The sequence below is a fragment of the Mastomys coucha genome, unplaced genomic scaffold (assembly GCF_008632895.1).
Source record: "Mastomys coucha isolate ucsf_1 unplaced genomic scaffold, UCSF_Mcou_1 pScaffold22, whole genome shotgun sequence".
Taxonomy (NCBI): domain Eukaryota; kingdom Metazoa; phylum Chordata; class Mammalia; order Rodentia; family Muridae; genus Mastomys; species Mastomys coucha.
In genome coordinates, this window is record NW_022196905.1 from 252,973,350 (window position 1) to 252,992,687 (window position 19,338).

The window sequence follows — 19,338 nt, forward strand, 5'->3', positions numbered from 1 at the left end:
TTTTTTTATTTCACACATGGAATTACTTTCTAGTGTGATTCTCTGTTATACAACTTGGTTAACCCACAGCTTGGGGGTTGGAAGTAGGAGAGCATTTGAAGTTAGCTCCCACACCCTCCATCACAAAGCTGTAATTTAATGTTAAGAATGAAATAGATAAGAAATAATGAAGGGGATGAGAGAGAGAGAGAAAGAGAGAGAGAAAGAGAGAGAGAGAGAGAGAGAGAGAGAGAGAGAGAGAGAGAGAGAGAGAGAGAGAGAGCTCGCTCTGTGGTTAAGCACACTGGCTGTGCTTCCAAAGGACCTGGGTACATTTCCTAGTACCCAAGTGGCAGTTCACAGCCCAGTCCCAGGAGATCTGATTCCCTCTTTTGGCTTCTCTGGCATTGTATGCATGGGGTACGCAGACATACATTAAGGCAAAACACCCATACACACACAAGAAAAGAAAACAAATAAAACTATATAGAAAAAGAAGGATTAGAGGCTGTTCATAGAAGCAGCCACATTCACGGGGATGAAATTCTTTTAGACATGACCTTAATATCATTCCCTGAACTGGCATACTTTCAGGTCTAAGGAGAAAGTTCTGCAATGGAGAGAACATCCCTCACCCAGGTATGCATTGGAAACCTCGAGCCCCAGACGAGGGTGACACTATGGGACTGGCTCTTTTCTTTGGTTTTCCTTAGATACCACATGCACCAAGCCACACTTTAAGGTGGACAGCTCTGGGATGCCCTGTGTCTCTAGGAGTGGGAATGCTCTTCTTCCCATGGAGAGCATATGTCTCATCCAGCCAAGGGGAGAGGGAAGAGGCTGCTTATAAATATTGAAGCAGCGGTGAGCGTGTGCACCCGTGCAAAGCCACTCTGCAGTGGCTTCTAATGGACATTTATAAGGTGGTGTCCCCCCAGATCCCCTCCCTGTGCTAATGCTGTCTACAATGCTCTTCGGAAAACATGTAGTCTGTAACTTAGCAGGCTTTTAACAGAATCCTACAACATGATTCATTCATCCCATTTGGCTGCAAGAGACAAGACTTCAGAACAAGTGGGATGTGAACAAGGTCCTGGGCCAAGCCCTTGCCAGCACGCTTCCCATGCTGAATAGAAGGCCCATCCCTTTCCTCTCCTGGACCTTCTGTCTTTGCTGGTATACCCCACAGCCTTTCCACAGCACCTTGTAGACTTGGTTTCCTAATGCAGCCCTCACTAGGTGTTTGGGCAAGTCTCAGAGACTTAGAGGCCAACTTAACCCACTTTCCTTCCCTCCTCTCCCCTCGCCTCCTTTTCTTGGAGTTTCTCAGCCTCTCTCATTCTCTCAATCTTCTCTTCCCTCCCCACCTTTAATCTTCCTTACTTTCATTCTTCCCTTATCCAGTCTTTCTGTTAACCCATCCAAACTGTAGGATACCATCAGTGAGAAGAGTTTGACGGCTCTAGTTAACCCTAGTGCAGAACTCTGTGCCACACAGCATCCTGTGCCATTTACATGACCACGTCAATATGTTTCAAAACCATCGAAAAGTACTACGTTGAAAAGTTGAGACTCCAAAATTGCATATTCAAAGCATATTTTATATGTGAAGACTACGAGGTAGGAGGAGGAAGAGTTCAGGAAACACCACTCCTGAGCCACTTACTGAGGTGGCACAGAAATCAATCAACTCTGTGAATTTAACAACGAAGTGTTGGGGAAGCAGGCAGTGGACTAGGGATGGTCAGAAGGCTTGTCACATGGCACAGGAGAGGACAGTTTACCCACCCTGAATGATGGCACCCAGTTCAGAATGAGTCTCTGGACAAAGCTCAAAGAGGTGAACATTTTCTACCCTACTATGAGTCATTTACCCAGAAGGGTCACTCTCAGAGGGAGGACTAGTCAGCTGATTCAGAAATCCAGTTAAACATAACTCATTAAAGCAGATACTGCTTAAGAACAGAGCCCCATACAGAGATACCCTATAACAGCAGGATGCTAGTAGCTCCGTACAGAACAGTTGGCTGCAAGAAATCTTTGCAGTCGCCATTGAGTTATTTTACATGAACTCACCTCACCTCATTTTCCAGTCAGAAGATAACATCTACAAGGGCTTCCTGTGGATTTGCATGTAACTTTGTTTAGATCCAGGCCTTGCAGGTCATTGGTACCGGGTGGTGGTGGTTAGATTGCTATCATTAACTACTGTCACTTGGATGAATGTCAAGTTCAGATGAACTTTGGCAGGGAAGAAGAGGGGAAGGATATGAAGAAGTAGTGCGCTGTGGGGGAGGGGGAGTTTGCCTGTATCTACAGTGCTTATTTTTAACTTTTAAATGTCATAGTTGATGTTGCTATTCTAATCCTGCCCTCTGACTCAAAACAGTATCTACAATTCTCCCGATACAATTTTATCTTTAATATTCTTTAGCTCTGGATCTTTTTTTTTTTTTTACACTTTATCTTCTCTCACTGTGTATTGTGGAACAAACACTTAGGTTTCTTTCTCTTTTTTATGGTAGATTACTTTTTAAAAAAATGTTAAGGAAATTCTTATTTTCAATTATGTATGTATGCGTGAGGTTATGTGCACATAAATTCAAGTGCTTGAGAGGGTCAGGGACAGTGGATGCCCAGGAGTTGGAGTTACAGGTGGTTGTGAGCCACCAAATGGGTACTGAATCTGAACCCAGTTCCCATTCCTGAGCACTCGATGCTCTGATGGAAAGCTATGTGGGCACAGCAACTGTTCGGAACCCTAAGCTGAGTTTCTGGACCTGGTTACCTCTGAGCTAAATTCTGTTCTTTATCCTCTACAGTGTGAGTTTCATTCTTTCATAGGTTTTGTAGCTGTGTGTGTTGCTGATGATGTACTTTCTTGTAAGCCTTTTATAGTTTCTCTCTGTGTGTGTGTGTGTGTGTGTCTGTCTGTCTGTCTGTCTGTCTCTCTCTCTCTCTCTCTCTCTCATTTTGCTCTCTCTCCCTATTTTCTGCTTCTAACAAATGTACTGCTGAAGATCCAATGTTTCTGACCTTGTGTTGGCTTTCTGAGACCAGTCTCTTACAGTCCAGGCCCTTCTTAAAGTTACTATGTAGCTGAGGACGACTTTGATCTTCTGAACCTAGTGCCTCTAGCTGCCGAGTGCTGAGATGACAGACATGCATCAGCACATATGACTTCACTTTTTTCTTTTTTTAGTTGAGATAGTTTTTACTTTTTCAGGGGTTGGGGATTGAACCCATGGCCTTGAACATGCTAAGTTCCTCCAGCAACACCCCTAGTCCGAGATGGCCAGCATTTCCAAATGGGCTGTCTACTTCCCAAGTTCGACAGTGTTTAGAAGTCTGCTTGTTCCCTGGATCTCCGACCTCCTCTCTTTCTTTTCTCTGTCCCTCAGTTATTTTCAGGCTCTTAAACTATTATTAATCATATTAACCATAGTTACCTGTCAGAGCATGCGACCTCATTTTTCATACATCTGGGTGCTCTGTCGTGAATAAAAGGGTCAGCCCTGGAACTCAGCTCACCGATACTCCATGCTCTCTGCCATTTATTTGTAGGTTTTGACTGAATTAGACACAGTGGTGCCAGGAGACTTCCTCCTGCCTCTGTCTCCTTGCTCTAACCTCTCTAGCACTGGGTATCCATTACCATCCTGTTCTCTCCAACCTCCTTACTCGAGGCAAGACCATGTGGCCTGTGTGACAGAGGTGATTCGAATGTGTTGACATTGCCTTTGTGATCTGGTTCATGGTTAATTTCAGAAATACTGTGTAATTGAAAAGTGTGTGCTTAAGGCTGTTTGGCATCATCAGCCTTGTTAACTGTTTGGTCTCAAGGCTCTGTTTTATCTACTTTATCTTTCCATTTCTAATGTGAATCGTTAAAGCCTTCAAAGAGTGTCAGATGCTTCTGTGGTTTAAGGCTATATGCTTGACACGTGCGAGTTCATGATTTTTCTTGACTAATTGTTTCTGTCTTTGCACACTGTCCCTTTTCATCTCTAGTGACTTTGTTTTTGCTTAAAATTGGACTTTTATGTAATATTGCTGGATTAGCTCCTTCGGTTTTAAAAGATTTGCCAGTATTTTTCCCTTGACCTCTTTATTTTCAGACTTTTGGTATTTATTTTTATTCATGTAGCTTTGTTAGGCAATGAGAGTTGCCAGGACAAATAGTTTCCAGTGTACTTGCTTGTTACAACGCTGGAGTTTGAACCTAGTATCCCACACATTTGAGTAAATCCCCCTCCCAACTAAGTGGTATTTCCACCTAGTTTTTGATATGTTCCTAGTTTCATGCAGTGTTGGTTTCTTTATAAGTTATGTAACAGTATTTGCTGGATTCCCACTGGATGGAGGTGGATAAGAAGTACTGGGAATGTATGTACTCAGGTTCTGAGGGTCTTGAAGGAACACACCCCGCTTATTGATGTTCTGTTTGCTGACTATAAGTTTGTTGCTGTGCTTGATCCTGAGGGGCCCTGGATAGTCAGTCTAACTGAGTACCTTGCAAATAAGACATAGAGATTTGGAAGACAGCCAGAACAATATTTTCCAGATTTCAAACCAGGGGATAGACTTTCTGATTCCTTCCTCCTACACAAAAGGCACATTCACTCTTCCCCCCCTAAGGCAGGGGGTCTTCTTCATGTTCACACATGGCTCCTGTGAAGTTAAAAATCATGCCCACCCTTACTACTGCTTTGAGCAAAAGACATGGAAAATGGCATAGTGTCAGCGGGATCTGTTCCTATTTTGGAAAGAGAAGTTGATAACACTGTCCAATCACAGTCCATGATGGAATCCTGCCGTGTCTGGTGGCGCACGCCTTTAATCCCAGCACTTGAGAGGCAAAGACAGGTGGATTTTGTGTTCAAGGCCAGCCTGGTCTACAGAGTGAGTTCCAGGACAGCCAGAGCTACACAGAGAAACTCTGTCTCGAACGCCCCCCCCCAAAACAAACAAACAAACAAACAAAAACAAACAAACAAAAAACCGAGCAATTTGCACCTACTCTTCGGGGAAGTGTCTTGTGGCTCATCCTCCCTGGCCCCATCAGAGCTGGGACTCTAGTCACCTTTACCCAAGTCATAACCTGCCCAATACAGAGTCAGGACTTGGAATAGACTTTTAAGGCAGGACTAATTTTTTAAAAAAAAAACTAAGTACGATTACTTGTTAATATGAAGAGGAGTCAGATCTGTTTTTTCTCAGTTAGTTCGTGCGTAGTTCTGTTGCTACACTGAAGTCTTTCCAGAGCTCTTCAGTTCTTTTTCTCATTTTCTTCCCTTCCTCCTTTTTCTCCTCAATATCAGTTCCCAAGAGGCTTTCTGGAGTAATGGACTTAATCTGAAAAGCAGCATCACTAATCTGATGTATGCTACCAGGGTGAGTTTACTTGAATTAACTCCAAGCTTATAATGGGCAGCTGTCCCTCAAAGCCTTCTCCTGGCTCAGTCCATGCTGCCTGGCTCCCAATTCTGTTGGCTTCCAGCTCAACAGTTCCTGGCTTTCATTTCAGCTTCGAAAATTGAATGCCCTGCCTTCTCCCGGCACATCTCTTTCCATCTCTTTCCTCATGACCCCAGGGTGCAGCCCATGCACAGTGGCATTCCAGATGTTCCTTAAAACTTTGACCAAGTTACAATGGAACATGGATAGAGGATGCCAGTACCTGATCCAGTCATCCCTCCTGTGTGTGTCATAGATCGACTGACATGTCTCTGTGTTTCTGATGGACAGTTGGCTTTGGTCTGTTGATGAGTGTGGTGTCTATGTTCCCAGTGGCTCTGCTGGCTCCTAGGATCCCATGGCAGTTGATATTCATTTTAAGGTAGGGGAGAAGTGACTTGCGGAACCCTGTTACTGTGAGGATTAGGTAATGTTTTGATGGTAGCAGAAACCTGCCTGCCTCAGCTCCCTGGACTACTAGCTGAGCAGGTGGCGCCTTTCCAAACACCCTTTTCACACCAGTCGCCTGCTCAGAAGAAGACCCCTTCTGGGGCCCAGCTCGCTCTCTACATGTGGTGTATATTCTGAAGAAAATGCGGAGCTGGTTTCAAAATGGTATTCTGTTGCCTTCTGCCTTTTTGAGTGTGAATTGAAATCCTCTCCAATTCTTGTGACTCCTAATATACCTGTCTTTATTTCTGCATTTCTTCTCTATGAAGTTTTCTCTTTCTATTGTTATTTGGAAATATCTGGGAGTTATCATTACATTTTGCCATTCCTTGCATCATGTTCTCCATGTTGATGCAAAAGGTAAAGGCTCTTTCCTTTCTCTCCCCTTCTTTCTATTACTCTTGGAATTTTAACATAAATACATCAGTTTTCTCTATACACTATAAACAGTCATTTGATGGCTCCATCATTCTCATCACAACAAGCCTGGACCTGGTGCTTTAACAGTTCAGTTAAGATTCTCCTTTCCATAAAGCAAATCCCCCTTTTCACATCATTTCTCTTCCTCAACCGTCTTGGGTTTATTTTTTGTTTTTTGTTTTTTGTTTTTTGTTTTTTACCACAATTTATCTGATCTCATTGCTCATCTAAAGGAGGTACACATCTTGATGATAGCCTGACCTCAAACTCTCCTTTTGCACGTAGCTTGTTTTAGGCCCTGGAGTCCTCTGTCTTTGGGAGTGTTTTGGAGGGCTCCTTTGAAAGGCTGCTCAGGAGATACAGTTGTAAGCAGGAAACCTTATTTCTTTCTGAAGCCTGTTTTTTGAAACTCTCCTAGTTTATCTTTTAGAGTCTCTGCTTTGCTTCTGTAGAAATTCTGCACCATCTGTCTCTTTGGCTCTATCTGTAAATTTAAAATAACAGCTGTGGCAACTCTTCAAGCATGATGATACTATCCCATGTTTACGTCACACCCTGCGTGCCCAGGCCATGTCCATCACCATGCAGGGTGAGCAACTTCAGAGATGCCAGCCTTCAGCCAGCCAGCCTAAAACACTCAGGAGAGTCTGGATTATCTAAGGGCTGTGGAAAAGGGCTACAACCAGCATTATCAGCTACATTTTTAGTTCTTCCTCTGGCACCACCATTCATTTCTTCATTCATTCATTCATTCATTCATTCATTCATTCATTCTCAAAAGTAAAGCCTGTCCTGAAAACCTGCCCCATGTTACTGATGGTATATCAAGCATCAGGTAGAGATATAAAACTGTAGCTTTTAATTTATTCTGGGTGTCACCATGAGTTATTGGATGTTGGGTTTCTCTCAGAGCCCCTCCTTCAGTGTTTGTAGGGATGGAAGCTGCTATTACCTCTTTGGAAGACACCCAACAAAACTTATGACCTACGGCTTCTTCGCAAGACATTTCCTGGGGCGGGATGGGCTTGCATAATGTAGTGTCTACTATAGCATTGCTTTCACTGGAGGAAATGAGAAACAGTATCACATTATTCTTGACAAATATAACAGCTAGCACATACAGCGAGGTACTCGTCCTCTATTTAACACTTGAAATTATCAAGGCCATCTCTATACATGCCACACACTTGAGTCCTCACAGTAACTCCCCAGATGAGTTCTGACATTTCTATTTTTACAGAGAAGTAACGGAAGGCATGGAGAACTTAATTAAAAAATTCAGGGGCCAAGGAGATTGCCCTGTCACTGAGCTGACCTTAGTTCAGATCTCTAGTACTCAATAGATAATGAATGAATAAGTAACTAAGTAAGTAAGTAAGTAGACAGACAGACAGACAGACAGACAGACAGACAGACAAAGTCAGCATTGCGATATGCCCAGGGCTGGCAAGGAGAAAGTGTGGTGACATGAGGGTCCCTGGAGATTACAAGATACTTAGCATAGACCTCTGTTATACATACATACAGGGGGTGGAGAGAGAGAGAGACAGAGAGAGAGAGAGAGAGAGAGAGAGAGAGAGAGGTGGGCAGACAGACAGACAGACACAAGTTTCTAAGCTGTTAAGTATGTACTCAACCTTCTTAACACATATGGCTTGAAAAGAAAGAGTGGAGTTGTGCACTCTGACATGATCAGTTATAAACTAAGAACAGCAAAGCTGTAAACGATGCTATGCCACACCCCTTCATTAGTAAGGAAAGTCACAGACTACTTTTATATCTGCAGAAACATACATTCTGATGGAGTTTGAGATGGGCAGGTATTAGATTACATGTGCCTTTTAAAAATTCATTTGACTTTGTTGTTTTTATATGCATTGGTGTGAGAATGTCAGGTCCCCTAGAACTAGAGTCCCAGACAGTTGTGAACTGCCATGTGTGTGCTGGGAATTGAACCCCAGTACTCTGGAAGAGCAGCCTGGGCTCTTAACCACTGAGCCATCTCTCCAGCCCACATGTACTTTCTTAATGCACTACCTTTGTAAGCACTAAAGGTACTTTTAAGTAGTTGAAGACTCTCACCAGACCTGCACTGAACTTTGATGTTGCTGGCACTGGGAGCCAGAAACTTCTTTGTTGTGTAAGGCAGACTTGTGCATTATGGATGCTTACTACATCACAGCTTCTATCCCTAGTTACCAATACACCTCTTCAAAATTGTGACAACCAAAAATACCCATGAGCATTTCTGGATGCTCAGGGCATACATAGATGGGTCCCTAATCAAGATCTGTGGTCCGATGACAATCACTGGCGTCTCTCACTGTGTGGGTCTCTTCATTCCAGTGGATGAAAGGGAGATTGTTCCCCCATTTCAGGATCTTTTAACCTTGAAAATTCTTCAGGCCAGATACAAGCTTGTCTAAACTAGAGCCAATAAGTCTTGTTTGTCGTCTTTCCATTCAGCTTCTTCACTGGGCAACCTGTGAGCCCCAGAACTCCACTTGGAACTGTGCACCTCTTTCTGAATTTAGACTAGGGTGAAGGTCTTGACCTTTATCCCTCCTATCAGCAATTTTCACAAGGTAGGGGGTTCAGATGCTTAACAACTTTCATTAAGAACTTGGCTATTAAGTATGCAAAATATATAGACCGTTCCTGTTGAGAAAATAATTATACAGTAAATTAGCCAAGTGTCCAGTATGCTGCCTTTTCAGCAACTCTCTGATGTTCCCAGTACTTACAGAAGACATAGGGCATGTTTATTAAGACTCTTCAACTGTGTATAAAGCTAGACCAGTCCAAAGTAATGGTGTCTGCTGAAGGAGTCTTTATCATATGATTTTCCCTTCAGTCATCCATTATTTATCTCAGCTATTTTATATGCCATTATAATAAATATTATGACAGAGAAAGCTTTTATGCTTCAACTTATTGTACGACTCTGTGCTTGCCTGCAATCCTTCAGGAATGTAACCATGTTTTACCTAGAGTTAACGTAAATCATCACTCGCATTAGAATGAAAAATTCACGGTAGGGGGAAAAAACAAGGCTCTTTCTTCAATAGCAAAGCGTAAATGCACCCTCATGTTGCCTGCCAAACTCTACATGCCACTCACTGCCCTGCCCTAAGCTGTTTCTAAGCTGCAAGTGACTCCATCCCAGGGAGGGAAATTGGAAGGTTTTTGGAATCTTTTCTACTCTTTTGTTAGTTTCTGGCAAGATAAGCATTTTTTTTCAAAATCCAGAAATATTGCCAATTACTGTCTAAGCATTTTTAATAGTTCAGCTTTTATATAACTCTTAACTCGATACCAAATTAAATACAGTGCTCTCCAGTGTGAGTTCTCCTCCTGCAGTTATCTATAGGCATTGATGAGTTATTTTATAAATTGCGCTCCAGTAACTGAAAGTGAAATGTTCTGGGCTGTACACAATGAAGAGAGAGTTGTCATGATTTTCCCATTAAGGATGTTTGTGTATTTTGGCAGGGGGGATTTGTGGGTGTTTATGGGGAGCCTGGGAATGAGAGTTGATTGTGATGGTTGATTTCAAGGTTAGAAATGACAGATTCAGCCCCTCTCCTTCAAGATTTTAAGAGAAATCCAGGGTTCGGCCAAGGATCATTTTGGGTTACTTCCCAGTTTCAAAGTGTGCAATTATCATGAGAGTGCCCCCCACCCCCTTGGATTTTCTTATTAGAAGCAAAATAGACAGCTGGGTATGGAGGTACTTGCTTGTATTCTGGAACTAGGCAGGCTGAGTTAGGAGGAGCATACTTTTAAAGCAACCATGGGCCACACAGCAAGCCCCTCTTCTCTCAAATAACTGGGGCAAATGGGAAGCCACATACTGTATAGGCTAGTCAAAATGTATAAGGGCAGGAAAGAGAGATTTCATGCTTCCTTTCCTGGCTATTAGAGAGTACATTTAGTGGTATCTAGTTTTTACTTTTAAGCCTGTCTTAGATCAGGCAGACTCCCCACCAAGGCTGCTCCTGATGCCGGCCTGGGCTCACCCACCTGAGAGCTTCCGATAGCACAGACCAATTCCAGCTTCCTTTCCCCCATTTTCCAGCGATGAGACTGCCATTCTTTGCCACCATTAACGTCCTTAAATGATATTGGAAAAAAATTGGTGTTCCAAAGTCCCTCATAGAATATTGGTGAATTATTAATCTAGTTGGGTCAGATGCTTATTGTAGTTCTGTGAATAATTTCATGTCAATAATATGCTTGGCACCAGTATCCCTTGCCATTGTAAATGTGACAAGTCCTATTTAAGGTTGCAGAACATAAAACCAGGAATGAGAGTCTGTAAAGAAGGGCGAGAGCCATCAGCATAATGCAATTAAGGTCCATTGGATTAGAATTTGCAAGATGCCATTAGCAATAAGCTCTGAATGTAGATTATAGCTTTGCTTACAGTGGTTTTTTTTTTTCTCTCCCAGCAATAACGCTGCTCTTGTAAATTCTAAGTGTGTAAAATAAATACGATATAAAGTAGACTCGAATGAGAATATATGGGTGTTGTTAATTTCTTGGTAGCTTCTACAAGCTATATGTTGGAGAAGAGGAAGCAGGGCCAGATCGCTGTGTGGTGTCCCCTATCTTAGCTGTCACCTGCCCTTTCCCGCTGTGCCTCTTCGAAGTTCACCAGCCTTTGTTTTGTCATCTGTGTAAATGGTGCACCTTAAGATCTACTGCATAGAGATTTTCATGTCGCTGTTAAATGTAAAAGCAGCGTAGGCTGTGTCTGGGGTGCTTGCTACACTTGCTGCTTTTATTGTCAAGTTGGTATCTTTACACGAGTGTTTCTTTACACCACTACTTTACACAACTGCTTCTTTACACACGTATTTCTTTTACAAGGATCCAGAAACAAACTCTTGTTCTCGCAAGAGAGGGGTGGGCAGAACTACCAATTCCGCTGCCTCCTCAAGGCAAGACTGCAAAGCTGCTCTTTCCTACTTGTCTTAGTCTGTGTCCAATTGCTGTGAAGAGACACCATGACCACAGCAACTCCTATAAAGGAAAGCCTTTAATTGGGACTGGCTTACAGCTCAGAGGGTGAGTCCATTACTGTCATGGGGGAGAATGATGGCATGCAGGCAGACATGGTGCTGGAGAGGAGCAGAGAGTTCTTCATCTGAATCCAAAGGCAGCAGGAAGAGAGAAAGTGGCTAGACCAGGCTTGGGCTTTTGAAACCTCAGAGCCTGCTCTCATTGACTCCCTCCCTCCAACAAGGCCACACCCACTACAGCAAGGCCACACCTCCTACTCCTTTCAAATACTGATTCCCTGTGAGCCTGCGGGGAGGGGGAGGGCAGGGGCATTCTCAATCACACCACCACTCTACTAAACACCAGGTGTGGTCCACAATGGACAGAACTTTCTGGGCATGTTAGAGCCCCAGCTCTATGAGGCCACGGAAGGCCTCTGTGTTTCTCCATCCATTGGCTGCCATGGTCAGATGTACTCATGTTGTTTTATTATTATTATTTTTTTAACAATGCTTGTTTGTGCATTTGTGAGTTTGTTCAGGACTGTCCTAGTACAGGTGTGGAGGTCAGACGATGGTGGGAGTCAGTTCTCTCCTTCCACTGCGTGGGTTCTGGGAAGGACCTCAGCTGGAACACAGGCGTCATCCCATGCGGCCCTCCTCTTTTTGACTCTTGTCATGATGGTGACTTTAACAAATCCTAACAGTGGAGAGCTGCTGTCTCCTGCAGCATTTGATGCATTGATCATGCGGGCCAGGGTGTGAGTCAGACTTCTTTGGTCTAATTGAGTGGAGAATGCAGAGCCTATGAAATACAGGGATAATGTGTGGCACGCCCCCTCCCCCAGGCTTGGCTAGCAAGTCAAATGCTGCTCATGCTATAAGAATGTCTGCTGCCTTTTTTGTTTGTTTGTTTGTTTGTTTGGTTGGTTGGTTGGTTTTGATTTCTTTTTTCTGCTGTTTTGCTTTTGACCACTGTCTTGTTTGGTTGGTTTGGTTTGGTTTTCATTTTTGTTTTTGACTGCTATTCTTTTAGGTAGGTCTGACCATGGAATGTTTTTTTTTTACTTTTTGGAGGCAGGGTTTTGCTCTGTGATCCAGATTGGTTTTGAGCTCACGAGAAGCTTCCTGTATCAGCCTCCTGGGTGTTGGGATTATCGGACGGTGCTCAGCTTCCTGGAATCATTTCTGTTTCACTTCCTAAAGGTTTTATTTTATGGGGCACGTGCTTTGTCATCCTCCGTGGGTAAGCAGACTCTGAATGGGCAGGGCTTCCTCCCATGCAATGTGAACGAGAGAGGCACAGGAGACAGTCTTCATGGGAAATCTTTATCACCTTCCGAGGCGGTGTTAAAGACTGAATGCATGGAAAGAGGGATGAACGTTGTTCCTCGGTGGCAGTGCAGGCTGACAACACGCTGCCATGTCTATTTGATGATGCTGGGCTTGGCCTCAGGTGTTAGCAGGGGCTGGGAGCCAGGCTGGGAACCCAGTAGTGGACCAGAGGAGAGAGGTGGGTTGCATGGACACTGTGGACTATAGAAGCAAAAGGGAGGGGAAGAAATCAGCACTTAGTATGGACAGTGGCCCTTCCAGTTACTATCTGGGTGAAGTCACGAACTTCTCTGTGGACGTGATAGGTGGTTGTAGGGAGAGAAAGATACACTAGAGCCTGGGCTTATGGGCAGCTTCCTGAGATTGCTGTCATTGGCCAGTGAGGACCCATTCTTGTCAGTGAGGAGTAAAGCTACTCAGTGCACATCCTGAGGTTGACAAGAGAGCAGTGCACAGCCACCGTGGTGACCCACATTCGTGATCCGTTTCTCAGTGGTGATCTGCGTTCACAGCCTGTTTCTCCAGGTTACATTCTGCTTTACAACCTCAGTCCCCAATAAACAGCCACTATTATTCCCTTATTACTGAGGAGAAAGCTGAATGCCTTGGGAGAATTATTATTCCCAGCACTCCTGTGGCTTGATCCATGGTATAATCAAAACTTATTCAGTTAAGAACATACACTGACTGGGCTTGGAAAGGCATGTGTCTGTGACTTAGGAGAGGTTCAGTGGGCCTCCCCCAGAGTCCCGAGAACATGTATCACCCTTCACGGAAGTGCTGTTGAATCCTTCCCCATGATAGTTATCAGAGTTAAGATTAGCAAGAAGAGTCTGTAGTCACCAGAATGCTACAGATTGTTATTGAAAATCAGTGGGCAGTGTACTTGAACAGCTGCCTTCAAAATACTCTGTGGTAGCATTTTCTGATGGTCTTGTACCATGGCTTATATATGTAATAGACTAGTTTTCCATCTCAAAAGGCAAGTACCATTTATGCTCATTCTCAATCAAGGCAGCCTGAGGCCCAGTGCTGCTCTGAGTGAATCCTTTTGTCAGTGCTGTGGTCCCACTGAGCTGTGAATCCAGGTCAGCCTGGCTCTGGCTTTTCTGTTGGAAGTGACATCATGTCTCCAGCTTGCTATCTAAATACCTCATGCTGTTCCCCATCTGGTTGCCCTGGTTTTAGACAGTATCACATGTGAGTCACACTTGGCTGATTTACACTCATGAAATACCAGAGATAGCCATGGCGTAACAGCCACCAGCAGTCCATTTGCATCTACGTGGACAGCCTCATGAATCATGGGCACAGGTTCTAGAACGTCATAGGGAGCAGACAAGGAGGCTTATATCCTGAAGTGTGTCTGTCCACTTGGACACCACCTCGGATCCCAGAGAAACAGGAGAGAAGGGCATGGGCTCTTGAATGATCTCCCTGGTTGAGCCCCAAGTATTGGGGCAAGCAGGCTTCTTAGCTCCCTTGAAGTTTCCATCATGTATGGGATGCTCCCTGGGTGGTTAAGTTTTAACACGTGGGACAGGAGAAGCTGTATGTATAATTTATAATCAATTAACATCTCTATTTTGCCTCAGACACCAAACTTGCATAGTGGTCTGATTTCTGGAAATAGTGAAGATTTGGGGGCGTGAGGCATTGAATATTCTTGGCATGGAGTTCTTTCTGTTGACCAAAGATAGATAGGTAGGTAGAATGGTCAGAATGTACATAAATATGGAACCTATGGAAGATTTACCCTCTTCCCTTCCCTCTCCTCCCCTTCCTCTCCCCTCCCCTCCCCTCCCTTCCCTTCCTTTCCCCTCTCTTTCCATTCCCCTCCCCTCCCTTCCCCTCCCCTTCCTTTCCCCTCCCTTCTCCTTTCTTCTTCTATTCTTTTTCTTTCTCCCCACTCTCCTCCCTTCTTCCCTCCTTCTTTTCTTACCCCCTTCTTCCATCCATCTCCCCCTCTCTTCCAGTGTCTATGCTACTGCTTTGTAGGTAGATCTGATCTTTTGTTCACAGTCCTCCCTCCCCTGATAATCCACAGCTCCACCCTTCAGAAATGAGTTCCGTCTGCTGTCTCTCTACCAGGCTACTCCATTCCCAGTTAGAACACAAGCCATAGTCATCATTTTGATGAAGCTGCTAAGTTTGCTAGGCAACCAGGAGGGCAAACCCCCTCCCCAGCAGAGGAGTGGACACAAACCCCTACTCTAATTCCCAAGGGCATATTCTTACCCTCACCCCCAGGGCCTTCACTGAGTTGCACACAGTTTTTCAGAGGCAAGAAACCTGATTCCATGGCAGAGAACTCTGAATCTTACTGTGTGGACTGGAGTCTATATCCCCAGGAGCCTAGTAACCTGCAGCTCACGGATTAGTGGGGTGACCTTTCACTCCCCCTGGATATATATGTCCTGGTTTTGTTCTTATTAGCAATGGCAGCTCAGCACTAAATTTTGAAGAATAAAAGTGTATGTGGGGGGGGGACCAAAAGATGACCTAACAATTTTAAGTTACACACGGAGAATAATGTGTGGGTCACTTGGCTCAGCCATCGGTTTCATTGGATTGCTTTGGGATCACCATCTGGGAATGTTCTCCCTGTTTTATGGGGTAGAGATGTACATGTATTTTCATAATGTGTAGCATGCATATCCTTTGGGGTTTCCAGCAAGGCATGACGGCTTTAATGAATGACTGACTTTTCTTTGTGTATAGTCGAATTTCTATAGGATTCCACGTATCTCAATGATTGCCTTGCCCTGGGTGAGTGGAGATGGGAAGCATGGGAGTTAGGGGCTGGGGGGGCGGGGCCTGAAAGTTGTTTATCTGCTTGTTTAAAGGTCTGATCAATCACTTAAGTGTTTATCATGCACAAGAACGTGGAGGAGTACAAGTCACCTGTCAACAGATTCTATTTGCTTAGCAGAATTCTTACCTATTGGATAAATGCAAGGAAATAGAAATGTGTGGGATTTAATTATCATCTCTTCAGTCTTTTAAGATGCCACCCTGCAAAGCAGATGGAAATATTCCCTGCTGTTCAGTGTTTTTAAAGATTTATTTTAATTGTGTGTGTGTGTGTGTGTGTGTGTGTGTGTGTGTGTGTGAGTGTGTGTGTGTCGGTAAGGGCATCTTTGGAGGCCAGAAAACGGTATCAGATCCTCTGAAGCTGGTGTTACATGAGGTTGTGAGCTGCCCTACATGAGTGCTGAGAAACAAACTCTGGTCCTTCAGAAGAGCAACAAGTGCTCTTAACTGCTGAGCCATTGCTGTCATTATTATTAATGGAGGGTCTCTCACTGGCTTGAAGTTTCTGAGTAGACTACACTAGCTTATCAGCAAGCCCCAGGGATCCTCCTGCCTCCACCCTTCTAGTTTTCGGATTAAGAGCATGTGGTTTGTAATCATATATAGGTTCTAGAAGTCAAATTCACATCCTCTTACTTGTGTGGCAAGAAATTTCCTAACTGATCATCTCCCCAGCCCTGCACTTTATTCATTGAGAGTTACAGAAACTTCTCACCATGTTGCCTCATTTGGCCTTAAACTGATCCAGGATTATAAGTATATGCCTCCACCCCTGGCTGGATTGTCTTTAAGGGTGATTTCATTACCTGGGTTGAATCTTTTGAGATTAGAACTGTCTATTCCATAGTGGCTAGACTTGCTCTTGTTGCCTTCCCGCCCCCTAGTAGATGCTGCTCTTTGGAGCACATATTTAATGATAACATGAGCTAGAAGACACCTTGGAGCCTCTTCCGTGTGCTGAGTGAAGCCATGCGTAACCCCAGCCTGGAGATCCAGCCAAGTCCCTCCCATGCTCCCCGGACTTGGCAGTAAAAGCTGTGCTCTTCCATTCATTCCGGTGATGTATAGTCTCTCTGGGCATCTAATATTAAACAGGGGAATTCCGACATGTTCCATAACGCATTTACTGTAACTTGATACCATGAACTATTCTTGCTGTTATTTATCATTTCTTTCTTATTTTCTCTCATTCCAGCACAAAGCCAAGGTGGAAGCAATGACCCTGGACCTGGCCGTGCTCCGTAGCGTGCAGCATTTCGCCGAAGCATTCAAGGCCAAGAATGTGTGAGTGTTTCAGTTTGGGGATCATACATCACAATTCCTTCCTATTGTAATGTCTTTATCAGATGAACACCATCGGGAGAACACAAGGCTACAGTGCTGTCTTGGCACTGGAGGCTCATTTATATTGGTACTGTTAAGGTGGACCATATTTTCTTGACTCTCAGTCACCCTCCTCATGAAATGTGTCATCAATCTAATAACAGCTTCCCAGACCAAAAAGCAAGAAGTGAAGGCACTATTAAAATGTGTAGAGCTGATACACACCAGGGCAGTTTTCAGATGTGCCTTGTTAGGAACATGTTGTTGTGTATCTATCAGGATGGAGGAAAAGCATATCTCAAGGGCATCCAACAGCCTCACTTATTCTGTACTAATGCGGCTGAAACCCTGAGCAGGCTGTCTTCTGGTGCTCTGACATGGGGTGTGGATATAGCTCTGGACACAGATTCAGGTTGTAAGACTTTCCAACCTTTTCCAACTCCTGGTGCCTCCTGGTACCCACAGTCCTGCTTGGCTCTTACACCCACTACATCTGCTGACACTGGAAGCGAGGGAAACTTCATCAACTCTTTAGATCCCCTTAGTTGAGGTGTAGTGGGGGTGGGGTGGGGTTGGACCCCATACACTAGTACCCTCTAGCTGCCCCTCTTCCCTTTAGAGAAAGAGGGAAGAGAAGAGAAATAAAGAAGAGAAAGGAAGAAGGAAGGGGGGAGGGAGGGCATGAAGCAGAGACCCAGGCTCCACGCTAATGAAAGCAGAGGAGGCTAGCTATGCTATAATTATAGTATTTTGTTTCCAGGGTTTATTTTCATGGTTGCCTCTACAGGGGCAAACAGGACTGGTTTCTCATTTACTACAGTGGCTTTGGTTTCATTAATAAATAACTCAGCTTAATTTTAGTTTCCAATGAGGTGATGGGAACTTGAGGATTAAGTTAATCCTAGCCCAGGTGGTGCCAAGGGGGAAAGAGTGGTATGAGGGAGTCCAGCGTGCCTAGTCTGGTAGGGCTCAGACTAGGCCATGCTCAAGTTCCCTGAGCAGATGAGAGGTGTAGGGGAGTGATCTTCAACCAGGTATTCAAATGCTACTGTGTTACCTGGTTTCTAGTGCTAGGTCCATTCTGGTCCTTTAGACCGTCACAGTATTTGATTTTGCTTAGCAAGCAAGTGGTCTGCCTTTTTGGACAGAGACTCCTGGTCCAAGTATTCTTATCCTTGCCACGTGAAGACATCGGATAGCTCACACAGGCACAGCTAGATCCACCACCCCTTCAAGTCTTGCCAATCAGAAGTGTGAGTCCCACTATGTGCTCTTTCCAGTGCTGTGTCCTTAGTAACTACCCTCCCTTGCAAGTGCTATCTGAGGGGCTGGAGGCCAGGAACGGCACTAGCTTGCACATTTATTTATTCATCTCATCCTTCGTCATTTGTTTGTCCATTTACTTACCAGGCATTTGCTGAGCACTTCCAAACTCCCAGCCATTCTTCTGGGAGGACAGTGCTGGCCACTAGGAGCAAAGCGACCCCCAGACAAGCCACAGCCTCAGTTCTAGGCAAGCTCTGTTTTATTACTGTCACCAAATCCTCAATCCCAATATGCCTGTGGTTGTTGGCGGACAAAATTACTAACAATCCCAGCAGGAGAAGTAACAGCTCATTTTGGGGGTACGGGGAGGGTCCAGCCAGGCACACACATTTAAAACGCCTTGCTCACACCTTCTGGTTCAGATCTGAAAGCATTCTTTCATGGTGGGAGTGACTATATCCTTTACACAGATGAGAAAAGTGATGCTAGAAAGATGGGGGAAGAAACGTATTAGAAGGCATTTGGTAGGTAGTAGGGCCAAGCCGCGATGTGCCCATCATACCAGGAGCCCTCCTGACTCCTCTGCAATGTTGTCTTTTGTTGTAAGGATAATAGGGACTTGTACTCAGAGAACTAGTGAGATTATTAGGGTCACCCAGGGGTTGATGGCCAAAGGAACATCTGTCCATTCTTATGCTTCCTTCCTCCCCTATTTGCACTGTTCTGATTGGGTACTGAAGTGAGTGTCTTGGCTGAAGAGAGCCGACAGCTTGATCACACCCCCATCCTCCATCACTCAAAACAGTCATTAGATTTTTATCCAGTAAGGAGTTCAGAAACCATCATGCTTAAGGGCCCTTTGCAATCACTGACCCAGACCCTTGGAGGGCAAGACCACCCATTTCACACTTAGTCTTTGATTTTCCCAATACTCCTATTGTTCAGGCCCAACGGCGCTTTCACTTCGAGCCTCTGCACATCCTGTTCTCTCTGCATCTTAAGAGTGGCATGAGGATTGCACGGCGTAGAGAAATGCTGCCCTGCTGAAAATATGTATATAAAGAAGCGAGCAAGTCTTCCCTCCTGACAGACTGCCAGTACCAAAGCTTTTCTGCAAAGGCAGATGACAGCTCAGTGCTAACGGTCTCCAGATCGGGGGAGCTGTCAGAAGTGAATTTAAGTGCTGGTGACCGGGCTGCCAGAAAAACATGTGTAACTCCATTCTTATCGCTGCCACCCATCTTCAGACATTAAAATTTCCTTGTGTGTAAAACATAATGACAAATGAAAG

At 44.5% G+C, this 19,338-nt stretch overlaps 1 protein-coding gene across 1 annotated transcript in view; it reads left to right on the forward strand.

Annotated features, from left to right (window-relative positions):
- The window catches only part of Wwox (WW domain containing oxidoreductase), a 922,329-nt gene that overhangs the window by 224,426 nt on the left and 678,565 nt on the right, over nt 1-19,338 (forward strand). Inside the window, exon 6 of the mRNA XM_031341509.1 lies at nt 16,654-16,742. Within this exon, the coding sequence (XP_031197369.1) occupies nt 16,654-16,742 (89 nt within the window). The remainder of the gene's footprint in view (nt 1-16,653; nt 16,743-19,338) is intronic.